Source organism: Phaethon lepturus, unplaced genomic scaffold (genome assembly GCF_000687285.1).
Source record: "Phaethon lepturus isolate BGI_N335 unplaced genomic scaffold, ASM68728v1 scaffold28251, whole genome shotgun sequence".
In the NCBI taxonomy this organism is placed as follows: Eukaryota; Metazoa; Chordata; class Aves; order Phaethontiformes; family Phaethontidae; genus Phaethon; species Phaethon lepturus.
The window spans coordinates 1-14970 of NW_010516101.1; the positions used below are offsets into that span (position 1 = coordinate 1).

The window sequence follows — 14970 nt, forward strand, 5'->3', positions numbered from 1 at the left end:
TCCCCCGCGGCGCGGAGGACAGCCCAAACCTGCTGCTGCAACGTGGAGCCCGTGCTGTCACCTGAATCAATACAGCGGCTTTTACCCTTAACAGTCTCCGCATAAAAGATAGGTAGAAAATACAAGGCGGGGGGGGGGGAGAGGGCAGCTAACTTAAATCTATGACTGACATAAACAGCAAATCAGGACGCAAATGAGAACTAGGAATTTCTCGGAGAACAAGAGCTTTCAGAACTAGTCCTAAAAATAATTTATAAAACTATACTTTTACTAATCTGAGGCATCTGGTAAAAAATGAACAGTGATCTCGGAACAAATCCAGCCATTTTTATTTTAAGAAAAGCCCACTGAGCTGAACAGCATCTACTAGCCAAAAAAAAAAAAAAGCACCTATTGGTCCACAAACTCGATCCCCATGGATTCAGGAACACACAACAGCAGCCTTACTTATTAAGCACATCAAACTGAAAATAACTGATGGAAAAGAAGTAAGGACAGGAAAGAGATGGAAGAGACACCCTAACACACACAAAAAAAAAGAATTGCGGGGACATTAGCTATTACATACTGCAAATGAACCAACTACTCATAATTATTCTGTTACACAAGCATCTTTCCTAACACAAGCAGCCAATTTCTTTATTTTTAGGAAAATAGTCACTGCCAGTAGTACCACAATTCTTCTTAACAGAAGTATTAAATATGAAGCCCAATTCTCAAAAGCAATGAAAGTAGGATGGTTTTATATGATGCTGTCTTTAATTGACTTCTTACTACCCTCAAGAGAAATATTCATCCCAATTTTTACCAACACTTTCTGCTGATACATACCTTTTCCTCATGCTAGGAGCTGAAAAGGAGAAAGTGTTCCAACTGGCTGTAGAGTTACAATCCAAGTTTAAGACGACTCACTCCTAATTTATTAGATGTACTAAACTCTGCAAGGCTCCTTCTCCAAAGATGCAGGATTTCGTCTACTCCTTAATGTTTACTTTTTGCTTTTTCATGGTGATTTAGACAAAATATAATCAGCTGAAGCCCCAGAACCCCTAGACTGTCAGGTTTTCTGATAAAATTGGCAGCTACAAACTCAGTCAGGACTGCGGCAGCTGCAGAACAAGCCCTTTGAAGTGAACATAGCTTAGACTGAAACTGCTATGAAGAAAGGAAACAGCAGAGGATTCTTCTTTTTCTTTTTTTTTTTTTAAAGCTTTTACTCAGAAATATTCACCTACTACTATGCGGATAGAAAGCAAGCCTCTTCTTTTGGTTAATTAGTAGTTGTTCTTTGTACAAGTCTCAGCCAAAGCCAAAGGAAACTTCAAAGGCCTCACTTGTCAAATGTCATGGTTTGTGCTCAACATGAAACTGGCTGGTTCTGATCTGGTTGCACTGCTATAGCTCACGCTGAGCTTTGGAGTGGATCAGTATTACGAAGTAATTGCTAAGCAATTGTGTAACAAAAGAACAAACTTCTGTTGAAAAGATTTGGCAAAGTCACAGCAGTGGGTTAGATGAAAACTTGAATAGTCTGCCAGCAGTACCATCCCAATACATGTTCATGCCTCATGTGACGGCATCTTCTTTACCATTATCTATGTAATTAGTGGTTTATTGCCTTTGTTTGTTTGTTTTTTAATGCCCTTATCTGCACATATGACACTTGCAACTTCAAAACAAACAAATCAGATCTAACATGGACTACTTAAGACTGCGTCAGAGTTGAGGTCTGCATTTCATTTGCTGGTTACGCTCCGTAACACAAATATTCTGTAGCATTCTACTGCCACCAGTGTGCAAAAGGAAGAGGAAAAAGGTGTCAGTCTAACAGTGAGGAAGTAATAAAACAAAGAGGAAGTGATTCATAAACGAGTGAAGTCAAGAGACTGTAACAAACATTAAACCAATAAAACCTCTGCAAATCATCTTTTAGGGGGGAAAAAAAAATGCAGTAACTCAAATGCAATACAGAAAAAAGACTTAAGATTCTGCATACATTGTCAGAATAAAAAAAGATCTGCACACTCAGTAACCAATGTTATACATCAAAATTTGTATTAGTGGTGTATTTTTGTGATCTATCAGATACTTCCTGATAATTCCTGCAAACCCTTAAGGGGCAAAAATTCAATTCTACATTACTTTCTTCCTCTTCACAAAGGCTTTTAAAACAATATTAGGTATGAACAAGATTAATCATTACTAATTTGGAAGGATTATTGATTTTTAATACGCTTGGTTTAGATGTGTCTCAATAATACATAAACCAGGCTGTGCTATCCCCCTCTTTCAGAGTACAATCTGGGGCGTCAACAGCAATCACATTCCCAAAAGGCACAGAACGCTTTAACTAACTCTGAGAAGGTTAAGAAAATGCACTCACATTCTTTCATTCAAGGGTCGTTCTTATACCAATTTGGGACAATCTGGGTAGTATCTATGCAAAGATAATATCATTTGTGAAGTGTTCTGACTTCTTAACACCCTCAGAAATAGATGTGTGTAACACTTACAGTATTCTTTAAATAAAACCAGAGTAACTTAATTCTTGCAGAGCAAACCCTCCAAAACTGCATTTCTAAAAAGCATTAATGTTTTTATTAAATAAATTTGTTCCAAGCTACAATTCTTAAATTTGTTGTAGCGAAACAAATCTTTGTCATACCAAGAGGTACTGACCTCAGAATTCTGTCTAAGGGATTTATTAAGCACTCCACATTACTATCTATATAGCTATACTACATTTTTCCAGCACTTTTCTACAAAGTCCATACTTTCTTCTCTATTAAAAACACACTCTCTATAAACTCTTCCGAAATGGTAACAAGAAACTGAGAACTGGAGTACTTTTTTGGAAAATTGTATCTGACTATATTACAATGAATAACTTACTGTTTTACACGAGACCACTTAAAAATGGTCATACACATTACATACGTGAGGCAGTTTCCATAAGCTGCTGCTGCTCTGTGCTTCCATTGCTAGGCATATACGATCTCAAAAACTCTCTCAAGCTAAGGGAGAACTATTTAGCTATTAAACCAGCATGTTCCCATCCCTTCCAATTTCACAGATTTAAGTTAACCAGAATTGCCATGATAATGTAACACAGTTTTCATTAAATATCAGAACACTTCACAAGGATAATATTCCTCTCTGTGCATGAGCGCCCATTTCAAAGTATTGCTTCCATGTGTCCAATTCAGTAGCGTGTCTGATACCTAAAAAAAACCCTCGCATATTGGCACGAAACTAACTTAAAAATAAAAGCTGAAAATCCCAACCAGTCATTTCCTGTTTAAGAATAGTAGTCATCCAAAACCCATTTCTCCTTTTAATTGTCTGCAAATTAGAAATCCACATAGGTTAAATTCCCATCATGGTTATTGACTGGCAAAATGTCTGTTATTTGCCAAAAGCTTTTTTATTCTTCAGAGGAAAAACAAATTTAGTGTCACTAAATACTATTCTAAACTAAGAAGTCACAAAATTAGCTTAGGATATATATGGTTAGTACTAACGCGCATGATACAGATGAAAGTACAGTATGAAAATAAAATATGAAATACAGTAAACTGCATAGGATATTTTTAATTATAAGGATCAGAGTTACTGTAATGTTTAGAACAGAATAGACTATTTCAGTTGGAAGGGACCTACAACTATCATTGAGTCCAATCGCCTGACCAATTCAGGGCTGACCAAAAGTTAAAGCATGTTGTTAAGGGCATTGTCCAAATGCATCTTAAACACTGACAGGCTTGGGGCATTGACCACCTCTCTAGGAAGCCTGTTCCAGTGCCTGACCACCCTCTTTGTAAAGAAATGCTTCCTAATGTCCTGTCTAAACCTCCTCTGACTACTTTAAAAATAATAAAACTGCTATCCGCTAACTTGTTCTTTGATTTCAGCAACAGTAAATAAGGTAGGCAATAATTTACATAAATTTATGTGTTGAAAAATATTTCATCCCTAGTATAGCCGACTATTTCAATCATGCTTTTTTTTTATCCCCTCCTAGAGAACAGTATCATGAAACATAAAAGGTGCAACAGAAATGCAAGTATAATGCTAAATAAACTCTACAGTACAAGCACATCTTCCTTTACATGTTCCCAATAGGTGGCAACAGAATACCAAAAATACAAAGTAGTTTATAATTCTTTCTTCACCCACAAAGTAACAGAAGCCCTGCTACAACTTCTATCAATGAACTTGCACCAGCAATTTTGTTCAAATTAATCGTTGCATCTCAGCAACCAAAATTCTCAGGACAGTTAATGTCAAAAGCCAGAGAATTTACAGAACAGAAACAAAGCATTTATTTAAAAGCTAATTGTTATGAAACAACTAACTGATGGCTTATACTCAGAGCTTATCTGAGGGAATAAACTACTACAAGCAGGAATTTACAGTAACAAAATGTATCTTCACATTAAAGAAGAAATGTTAAGGAAGAAAGAAAGCTTTAGGCTGGTTTTTTTGTTGTTGACATCCACACCTTGGTCTTTAGCTGTATTTATTTACAAGACTGAATAAAGGGGTGAGCATTTTTAAACAAAGTTTTCAGCTGACAAGCCACAACTTTATCAGTAGTAGCAGGTCCATACTAACTCCCTCATTCTTTGTAAAAAATGACAGGAAATTGAGAGTTCTTCTTTCCTTGATGGTTATACGACTCTTTCGTTTCTGTGGCACAGAGCTGTACAAATCAAGTCTAAATAATGACTACTTACTTGCTTTCAAAACCAGCTAAGACACTGTCCAGAGAAATTGTCTCTGTCGTAATTTCCACCTTTCTCACACTGCCAAAGAAGTCTGTTATCAGAACATTTTGTGGGTCTCGCTGGAAGAGATCAGTTCGGTGCCCGGGCGTGGAAACGCACAAACTTTTTGGACAGACCTGAAACTGTAAACCAAGATGGACAATCAAATCCTGTTCCTCATTCATCAATGGTTTCTACATACACCTTCCAAAACGAAATCGCTATAAAAAGAAAGATAAATGCCACATGTAACTTGCATGAATTTCAATACAAGCTCCACAGCTGAAAAAAAAGTTTGAACAAAAACATTAAAAGGAACAAACATCTCGATTATGCATTTCAGAAAGCCTTCATCCTCACAACTCTGCCATTTGAGTTTAGAAATGCTTCTGTGAAAGCCAACCATCAATTACATCTAATTGATTAAATGCACAAATGTGTTTCTGAATACAGATGCAGCAATGCTGCTGTAACCTTCCAAAAAGCACAAGTGGGTATAAATTCTTCCTATTTACCAAAGGGAGGCAGGCAAGAGTAAACAAGCCTTGATAAGCAGCTAATAGCTGAGGCTTCATAAAGAAGCAAAAATTCACATTTTGATTGAAAAGAAAAAAATCTTTTATTTCTAGCTTATAGCCTGCAAATTAACACAGAATTTGGATCTTCAAATAGCAGAGACGTTTTATGTACATTAAGTTCACAGACATATCCTGTAAAACCTACAAACTAGCTATACACCTTATTATTTATTTTACCGAGATATTTTGCCTACATACCAGATCCACTACATCCAGCACACATTGCAAAACCTGGAAGACAAGAATAGCACTAACAAACTGTTTTCAATGGACTCAATTCTGAATAAAGACACATTTGCAGAAAATAAGTAGACATAACACTGGCAGATTTCTTGTGGCATTTAGAATATCTGACAAGACAGCATGCCTATTAGGTAACAAGATTGTATGTACCCAGCAGGTATTCAAGGCAAAACCAATACATTTTGGAAACAATGCCTTTTTGCACAAGTCCTACCACACTTGCAGCAAAAATCTCTGGTATTTCCCTTCTAGACAAATTGCTTATTTCAAGGGATCTTGTAATGCACATAATGTAACATCTTAAATAATAATTGGTTTGGTTTTTTATTAATAATGCTACATAGCTTAAAGTGCCATGAAATGCAGCCCAAGGCCTCACTGTTTCTAGCCTCCTTGATGAGTTTGGAAAGCTGAGTTCACGACTCAATCATTAGAAGGCACTTCACAAACCAAACACACAACCCTACTAGACACAAGAGCCAGACACACAATCCTGCTAGATAGAGGCATTAGCTCTGCAGTGCTCTGGACAGTTTCGTAAGCAAATGCTGCTGTCCATTCAACTGTCTCACGGACAGCCTGCAAGACCACCTGGTAATGGTGCAGGTTATGCAAGTCTTTGTGTATTCCAGCAACACAGAACATTTAACAGAACAGATTAATGTACAGGACTATGAAGGACACTCTCCACATGGGTGCTCATCTTCCTTAAGTTCTCCAAGTGATTTTCACAAACAGGTCCATCAGTCACTGGATCTAGAGCGCATATACCCAATAACATCACGGGTCAGCTCTTAGAAGGCTGCATTCTTAGGACAAAATCACAGGTCCTAATTAGCTCAATGCAGATGCAACCTCAATTATCCCAGATTATGACTGACAAAACCTGTGAGTTTCAGTCCATACTTCCTAGCAGAAATTTGCTCAGCCTGACACAAAATGCACAGGCTTGTGTGGCTCCTTCTCTTAGGGCAAGAGAGCCCTTCATTTAAAGTTTCCCAGAGAGGAAACCTGGCTTTTCTTCACAGAGGACAGATTCTATCTCCCCATTCCTCCTTTCTGTTCCATTACACTTTCTCTTTCATACTCTTTCACACCTTTTTTTGTCTAAGCGTGTAAGCATATGGCATTAGACTGCTGGTCCAGGGAGACTTCAGCTCACTTTCAGCTTAACCTTGACTGAAGCATACAAGCACACATATGCACTGAGCTCTTTTTTAACGATTCCCAACTCTCTTCTTGGCAGAGTATCATAGAGCTGCTAAAGAGAAGACAGGGGCAGATCAAATCTTTCCATTATCCTCCCAGGGAAGTGAAAATGAACTAGACTGATCAGCATCACGCTTCCCACACAAAGCCACTTTGGTCAATGCACACAAACCCTTTTAAGTTTCAGTTTCACCAAAATGCAATCAATTTTCAACTTTGGTCCAACTAAGGGCACAAACAAAAAAACTAAGTCTCTGAAGTAAGCTATAAAAGCCAAGAAATTGTTTTAATCCCACTATTTGGTCCATAAATCTATGCTACAGTTATACTATTATATTAATATATTAAGTCTCTCTTCCAAGCCCTCAAAAGAGTGTAAGTGTCCCAAAACAACTGCATCAGCACTGAAAGTGGAAAATTGATACTGCACCTAACTACTTCTAACCTGTCCCACAATAATTTAGTACCTAAGATGTTAAGATGAATCTTGAATAACAATGTGCAATGGCACTCAGAAGATGACTTCAGTATTAAAAATCTTACCTATGCAGCATCAGTGTGAGACAAGAAAGACTGCAAAGCAGTTACACCACACCAGACCAACAGTAATAACCAAGGTCTTCCAACAAAAAAGAAAAAGCAAATGCTAGCTAAATGAGACACAGTTGTTCATATGTCAATTTTTCAAAATTTTTTAAAGTAAGATACTATTCAAATAAAGCTAAGTAATTCCCCAGAATGGGAACTTTGTTAACTTGACTTTTCTTAACAACATTTTTAGCTATTTTATGACAAATAATATCTTATTTAGAAATGTATTTGAATCTTATTTTAAAAGTTCAAATGTGTGACATTTCAATTTAGTCTTTACTTTTTTGGAATTGTGATCAAACCACAAGTCAGTCATTTGCACAGCTTTATGCTATCCCTTAGCAACACAGATGGACCAGGTGGGGAGTAGGTGGAGTGGATTATGAAAAAAGATGGTCTCATTCTTTACAGGAATGCAATACCCAAATCTTAGGTGAATGTGAAGAGAAGCTGTTCTAAGAATGGTTGGAGAAAAGTAAAAAGGTGATGCGACAGAAGTGGTGTTAACAAATACACAGTACTTCAAAAAGAGCAGACATTTGACATAGAAGATCAGATAACTAAACATTAGCTAATAATTTTAAAGCTAGTTAGTGAGCCACTTAATATGTTATCCTGAGTTTGGAAAGCGTTCATTTTAAAAAATCAGACTTGGATAAGCAGTAGGTTTTTGTTCTTAAACCAGCACAACACTAACAGTGCATTCCAGTGCCAAAGTATCCCCTATAACTGTTGGCAAATAAATGGGCTTATACCCTTACCACGGACTAACCATATGTCATTTTGGAACTCTTCAACGAAGGCCTGAAAAGCACCGACTCAAAATCAAGAGGTCACGTTTGCTGAAATATGTGCATATTATGACTCAGTACATGATCATCACAAATCATAATATATTTGGGTCTATTCTCTTCCCAGAGCAACAATAAGCAAGTTGACGTTGATAAGATGTCTTACATGACGTAAGGAATTTACCAATATGGGATAACTTCCCGCAGTTCTACCAGAGTATTTGGCATATGAGCAAAAACAAAAACGTGAAAGAGAAAGTTTAGCTATCTTCTGCAAAGAGGTCAAAAGGTAAACTACTTGTCCAGCTAACAAATTTTCTATACTTTTCACAACAGCTGGATTGGTATCTAGCTGACTAGACCAGTTATACCTCTCCCCAGATGGTGTCTTATACTGTAGAAACCACTGTTCATTTTTTATTAGGCTTTTGTTTTTTTAACATCAACTCATTTTCTGGTTTACAGAATAGTTCTAAAGATCTGTTCAAATGAACTGGACAGAAGATACTTAATCAATAAAGAACCTGCATATTCTTCTTTAACAAGATTAATTTTGAAGTTATCTGTATCCCATAATCCGAAGGTATTAAACTACAGGACAGAATTTAGAAGGCAGTAAAAGAACCTTGAATCTTAGTCACTGAATCAATTCTGTATCAACATAAAATGTGTCAAGTGTGGGCTGTTTAGAGTGAATTGTACTACACATCTAGCAGCCAGGTGGGCAGAGGGTTGCATAAAACTTTTGAGCAGCTGCTCCTTTTACAGAAAAGAAATCAAAGACAGTATGTTCTGTAAGTGGTGGCTCTTAGATCACTGACACAGCAGCATGTCAGGATTTATAGCTACAAGGCACCAAAGCATAATGTATTACTACAATGACACTAGTACTGGAACAGGTGTAAAGGGTTAACGGAGTAAATAAAATATGGTTACTTTTTATGTCATCTCAACAGTGTATACATGTAACTGTTATAGAGGCCTTTTCATAAATTTTGTCATAGATTATCTGTTTGTTGGGGTTTTTTTTTCCTCCTGCCTCATATCTGAAAGCTACAATTAGTATTTACCTAAGATATAATTAACTCCAAATACTGATGGATTTGGACATATCTTGCTCTGGAATCTAAGCAGATATACAGAGAAATCAGTCTCTGCAGGCATTTGTGAGTGAACTATTAGAATTTTAACTGTTTAATCACCTTTGCAAAACAGTACCAATGGCTGCCTTTCTACACCTGCAAAGCAGGTGCTATCCATTAAGCTGATTTTAGAAACTTCCTACTATTCTTTTTCACATGCAAATACTTCATTCTATTGAAATGAATATTTAATGAATACTTTATTCATTTTTCAATTAATAAAAAAATCTGCCTAATTTTGGTTAATTTTTTCAAACTGAGGACCTTTAAGTGTTACACTATGACTACATTTAGTAATGGCAAAAGCACCCTCCCCCCAAAGCTGCTTCCGAGAGAAACAGCAGGACAACAAAAAGCATTTGGAGAATGCTACAGACAAAATAAATTAGTTTTGAAACTGTTAAACTCATTAGCATATTCATGAATGTTGAATATTCTACTTACCAGGTCATTCATATTTGTCTGACTGGCTGGATGAATTTCTTCCAAGAACTCTAGCACATAGAATGTGTATCTGTCCATAAGATGAACACCAATCCCAAGATCAGGTTGATGCTTAAAAACACACAGCAGTTATTGGGCATTTGCAGGAGAGAACTCAGTACTTAGGAGAGGGACAAAATTTAACAGCATGTTACCAAAGCTAAGCATAAAGTTTTCTTTTTCTTAGGCAAACTTCACAAAGAAAATGACTAGCCACAGAGAAACATACTGTTGACAAGATGAATAATACAGATTATCTTCATTTTTCTAGATTATATCCTGGTAATCTCCAGGTTTGCCAAAAAGCAGGGAACCCCTTCTTCTTAATGGTACAGTACAGATCTGTGAGCTGCCCCAAGCTTCTTAGGACTTGGAAAACAGGGCTAGGAGAGACAGCTTAGTTTACAGCACCGTGCGGGCTCAGGTAATCCTGATCTGCTGATTTTGGTCTGGCTAGGATGTCTCTCCTATCACTCCTTCTGTAATTCAGCTGTAATATAATGACAGCAGGTGAAAAGTAGTGTGGTGGGGTTTGTTTTTTTTTTTTATATGAAGTATAAGAAGTCCTAGATTGAATATTCTCCATACATATCTCTCAGTAGTCTTCCCACAAAATTTCTTCCTATCCTAGGCAATGCATAAATTGGCAGGCAAGCACAGAAATCCATTGTTAGCCTGATTCTTTGGGACAGCACAAAAACAAGCAGGAAAAGTACACTTATAAGTTTTGTCAAAACTACACTTTGTAACTAAATACCTCACATATTCAGCAATTAGAAGGAAAATTTTTAGTTAAAAGTCAATAGGACCTGTGCTTTTAACTCAGGCATTCTAAAAACTGTCTTCAGGATCACAAAAATCTACTTACTGATAAAGAATCTTCTCCAACTTGGCTGCTAGCCAAGGCCATTATATTAGGTGAATAAAATCGTTCATACATTGATGCTCCTTGACAAGTATCAATAATAAACAACAATTCATTGTATCTGAAAGAAACAAAACAGCCTCCTTACCAATTTCTCTTCAATTGAAACAAAATATACATTGCTTTTTAGTTACCAGGACAGCTTCTAGAAGCCGAAGGAACAGAAGAGGTTACGCTGATTGATTGTACAATGCAAGTTTAGTCAAAGCAATACATTTGAGCATCTGTAACTGCAGGAAGCTGAAAACAAAAATTAAAAACCTTCTTTCTGAATGCAAACTTGCATGAATTTTATAGACAACAGGTAGTATCACTGATGAAGGTAAACAAGGCCTCCTGGTAAGACTTCATGCACATTTGTGAAATACACTATTTAACCTCTAAATGCTTTTTTTCTTACCTTCTTTTCTGCCACATTTGTTCAAAGGCATCAGCAAGTTCCACGTTTGTGATTTCTTCAGAATCTTGAAACTTTAGGAAACCATTCCCACCATGGCCTGACAGAAAAGTCGGAAGTTAGGTAAGCATGTAGGTTAAAGGAAGATACTCAGCTCGGTTGACCATTTTTCTAAAAAAAGGCAAACACAATTCTCTTTCTCCAAACAGATTCCAGCAGAAGAAAATATTAGTATAGTAAGAATAGTACACATACATCATTTAAACTGGAAACGATAATTTACAAGTACTGCCTTCGAGGTTTTTTCTTAATTAGTGTGACATACTAAAAAAAGAAAAAAAAATCCTTTTGTTGATCCTTATGTTTGTGTGGACTCCTGATGGGATTTCAGGCTTTCAAACAGGCCTATCCAACTGAACAACAAACATCAGTATATTGTATACAGAAACCTGTAATTACCTGTCATATATATTAGAATATTGCTTCTGTCATCAGAAAGCAGACGTTTAGATCGTGGTGTGCTTGGTGGGATTCTTCCTGTTAATACACGCAAGAAATTTTCAACAGTAACCTATGAATAGAAGCATGAAGTAATTTTCTAAAGAGAAAAATATTGATTAACAACTCTGGGTTGGGTTACATAAATTAAATAATGGAACACTAAAATATGCAGTCTATCTAACCAGGAGTAATATTGCATGGTATAAACTGCATAAACAGACTTTTTCTGTTTAAGGTTTTACTGCAGGTTCACAATTATATGATACCTTTTACTTCATCCCACTAACATCAGCCTGTTGCTGTATTACATCAAATAAATCTACTACCATTATAATTTCTAAATACATTTTCATTGATCTGAAAACCTGTCAGCATATAGCTTTATTCTGCCAAAGCTGCTTACGTACTCACAAAATGCTCCAACATTAGTGTGTGTTACAAAGGAAAAGTAAAAGTTTAAATTCTCTCTGCAACTCAGGAAAGGAAAAACAGATTAATTTTGGTTCCATAAGTCTGAGTGATCAGCCAAGACCCATCTGATGGTTATTGTAAAACATCCTATAAAACATCACCTCCCCATCATGCAGATGTACACAGCTCAAATGCTAGCAACAAATTCATACACAGGAAAATATATGATAAAAAGAACGTATCTCTGTTTCAGTGCTTTATCTTCACTTCACTATACAAAGCTTCAGAGAAATAAAATATCTACTACAAACTTAAATATGCTCATAGAAACCTCCAGTAACAATTACATAGCACTATTCAATTGGACATCAATTGCATGGTTTAAGATCAACTGTTAAAGACACTGTCTGAAGGAATACTACACAAAAATTGAAAGGTGACAGAATGCAGATTTCTATATAGTAATTACTTTACAGTAACGATTAGGTATGGCTTTTGATTTATTTTAATAAAAGCATATGCTTAAGATTAGAAATTTAAGTGTGTCTCCCTAATAAACATTTCACTTACACTCTAGAAGTTTCACAGTGGTGGTGTTTGCAAGATGAGACTCTGACCAGCCATTTCCAAAGAGAAATTTCAGTAATGTGTGTGTATTCCTAACACATACAAGGAGTTCCATGCACTCTTTTGGAGATTCCATTATTTAAAATAGCCAATACACAACATGTTTCTAGTATAACAAATTTCAAATACAAAACCAAGTATCAAAGGAAGGAGAGGTGTGTGTTTTAAACCTATCAGTTGATAATAAAAGCCCAGCCCAAAACCAGTAATGTGAATAGAATGGCTTCCTTGGACTCCAAGATGTTGTATAAATCTTTGAATCAACACTAAAAACAAAGATCCAGTGATTTAATTAAAGCACGGTCACCTCATAGCTTCTGTAATCCACTTCCACATCATCTCCATAGACATTTAGTTCCATGTTTTTATGACTAAACACGGTAGCTGGTCTGGGATTTCTGGGATTACATGCCATATCATCTGCTAACATCAGGACAATGTGACTGTGGAAAATAAGATGAAAATATTTCAGCTATTCTACTTTCACATAATAGTCAAACAGAAATTACAACAACACATGATTACAACAACAGCTTATAGCATTAAGAAGAATCCTGGAATTGTAAGTGAAACTTTGCTGAGTTATACCCTATTTCCTTATGTACATCCTCACTATTATAAAGACACCACACATGGAAATGCAGCTAGCTGTTATTTATCAACAGGATTAAGTTAGGCCAAAGATGAACATGAGAGTAGTCATTAGCAATTTTATGATACAGACTTGCCAGGACCTAGGCTGGCAGAACTCTTTATAAAAAATCTGGAGATATTTATGGGGCACTAAATCATTTCATGAAGTTCCACTGAAGAAATCCCAGCCTGTTTGCACCCTCTCAGACAGATCAATAAAAACATTATGATAATTTTAATTAAATTTGAGGAGCTTTTGAACATTTCTCAAACTGTTATACTACACCATTATACAATTGTCGAGGTCAACTGCATGAGGTTTAACAAGGCCAAGTGCCAGGTCCTGCACTGCGGTCACAACCACCCCATGCAACAGTACAGGCTTGGGGAGGAGCGGCTGGAGAACTGCCCAGAAGAAAAGGACCTGGGGGTGCTGGCTGACAGCCAGCTGAATAAGAGCCATCAGTGTGCCCAGGTGGCCAAGAAGGCCAACAGCATCCTGGCCTGTATCAGAAATAGTGTGGCCAGCGGGAATAGGGAAGTGGTTGTCCCCCTGTACTCGGCACTGGTGAGGCCGCACCTCGAATGCTGTGTTCGGTTTTGGGCCCCTCACTAGAAGGAGGGCACTGAGTTGCTGGAGCGTGTCCAGAGAAGGGCAACAACGCTGGCGAGGGGTTGGGAGCACAAGTCTTATGGGGAGCGGCTGAGGGAACTGGGGTTGTTTAGTCTGGAGAAGAGGAGGCTGAGGGGAGACCTTATCACTCTCTACAACTACCTCAAAGGGAGTTGTGGTGAGGTGGGTGTTGGTCTCTTCTCCCAAGTAACTAGCAATAGGACGAGAGGAAATGGCCTCAAGTTGCACAAGGGGAGGTTTAGACCAGATACTAGGAAAAATTTCTTTACTGAGAGAGTGGTCAAACATTGGAACAGGCTGCCCAGGGAGGTGGTGGAGTCACCATCACTAGAAGTATTCAAAAGCATTCAAAAAAACATGTGGATGTGGCACTTCGGGACATGGTTTAGGGGGCATGGTGGTGTTGGATTGATGGTTGGACTTGATGATCTTAAAGTCTTTTCTAACCTCAATAATTCTGTGATCTGATACACCACTGTATGATTATCTGTTTTAATGGAATTTTCCTGAAAAACACAAGTAAGCTGACACCAGACATTTTGTCTTCTTCATAGGACCAAGAAAAAAACAAACCACAGCACATTATAAAGCTGTTCCAAATAGCATGCAGCCAAAGATTCACCTGGCAGGGTCAGGTTTGAATCAAAATACAAAATAACAAGTAGCCACTGGAGACTGTTAGCACTAGGAGGAATGTGCCAGAAGTGTCTGGAACAAGGTGAAGTCAGTTCTTTCCTTGGATAACCCTGTCTTGGATATAATTCCTCCTAGACTGTGATCTTTGTGTTCTCCCAAACACCACTTACAAAAGGAAAGCTCTGCATCCTGCAGAGAACTCTGCTAATTCAGACTCTCACGCACACGGTTATAAATGAAGCTGTGGGCTGCTATTTAAACACCATTCCTGTGCTTGTCATTGTGCACCTGTATATCTCTACGAGCACTTTAAGAGTAAAGTTATTCTTTATTATGTGCTGATACACTTCACACTGCACAAAGGAAAAAAAAAAAACGGGGGGGGGGGGGGGGGGGGGGGGGG

At 37.4% G+C, this 14970-nt stretch overlaps 1 protein-coding gene across 1 annotated transcript in view; it reads right to left on the bottom strand.

The window, feature by feature from the left end:
• Nucleotides 1–4736: 4736 nt before the first annotated feature.
• PIGK (phosphatidylinositol glycan anchor biosynthesis, class K) overlaps nucleotides 4737–14970 on the bottom strand; it is a gene marked incomplete at its 3' end in the record, with an annotated part of 15955 nt that continues 5721 nt past the window's right edge. Inside the window, exons 4-10 of the mRNA XM_010295968.1 lie at nucleotides 14379–14437; nucleotides 12972–13107; nucleotides 11585–11696; nucleotides 11129–11225; nucleotides 10672–10789; nucleotides 9765–9875; nucleotides 4737–4909 (exon numbers count right to left, since the gene is read on the bottom strand). Coding sequence (XP_010294270.1) covers nucleotides 4737–4909; nucleotides 9765–9875; nucleotides 10672–10789; nucleotides 11129–11225; nucleotides 11585–11696; nucleotides 12972–13107; nucleotides 14379–14437 — 806 coding nt within the window. The remainder of the gene's footprint in view (nucleotides 4910–9764; nucleotides 9876–10671; nucleotides 10790–11128; nucleotides 11226–11584; nucleotides 11697–12971; nucleotides 13108–14378; nucleotides 14438–14970) is intronic.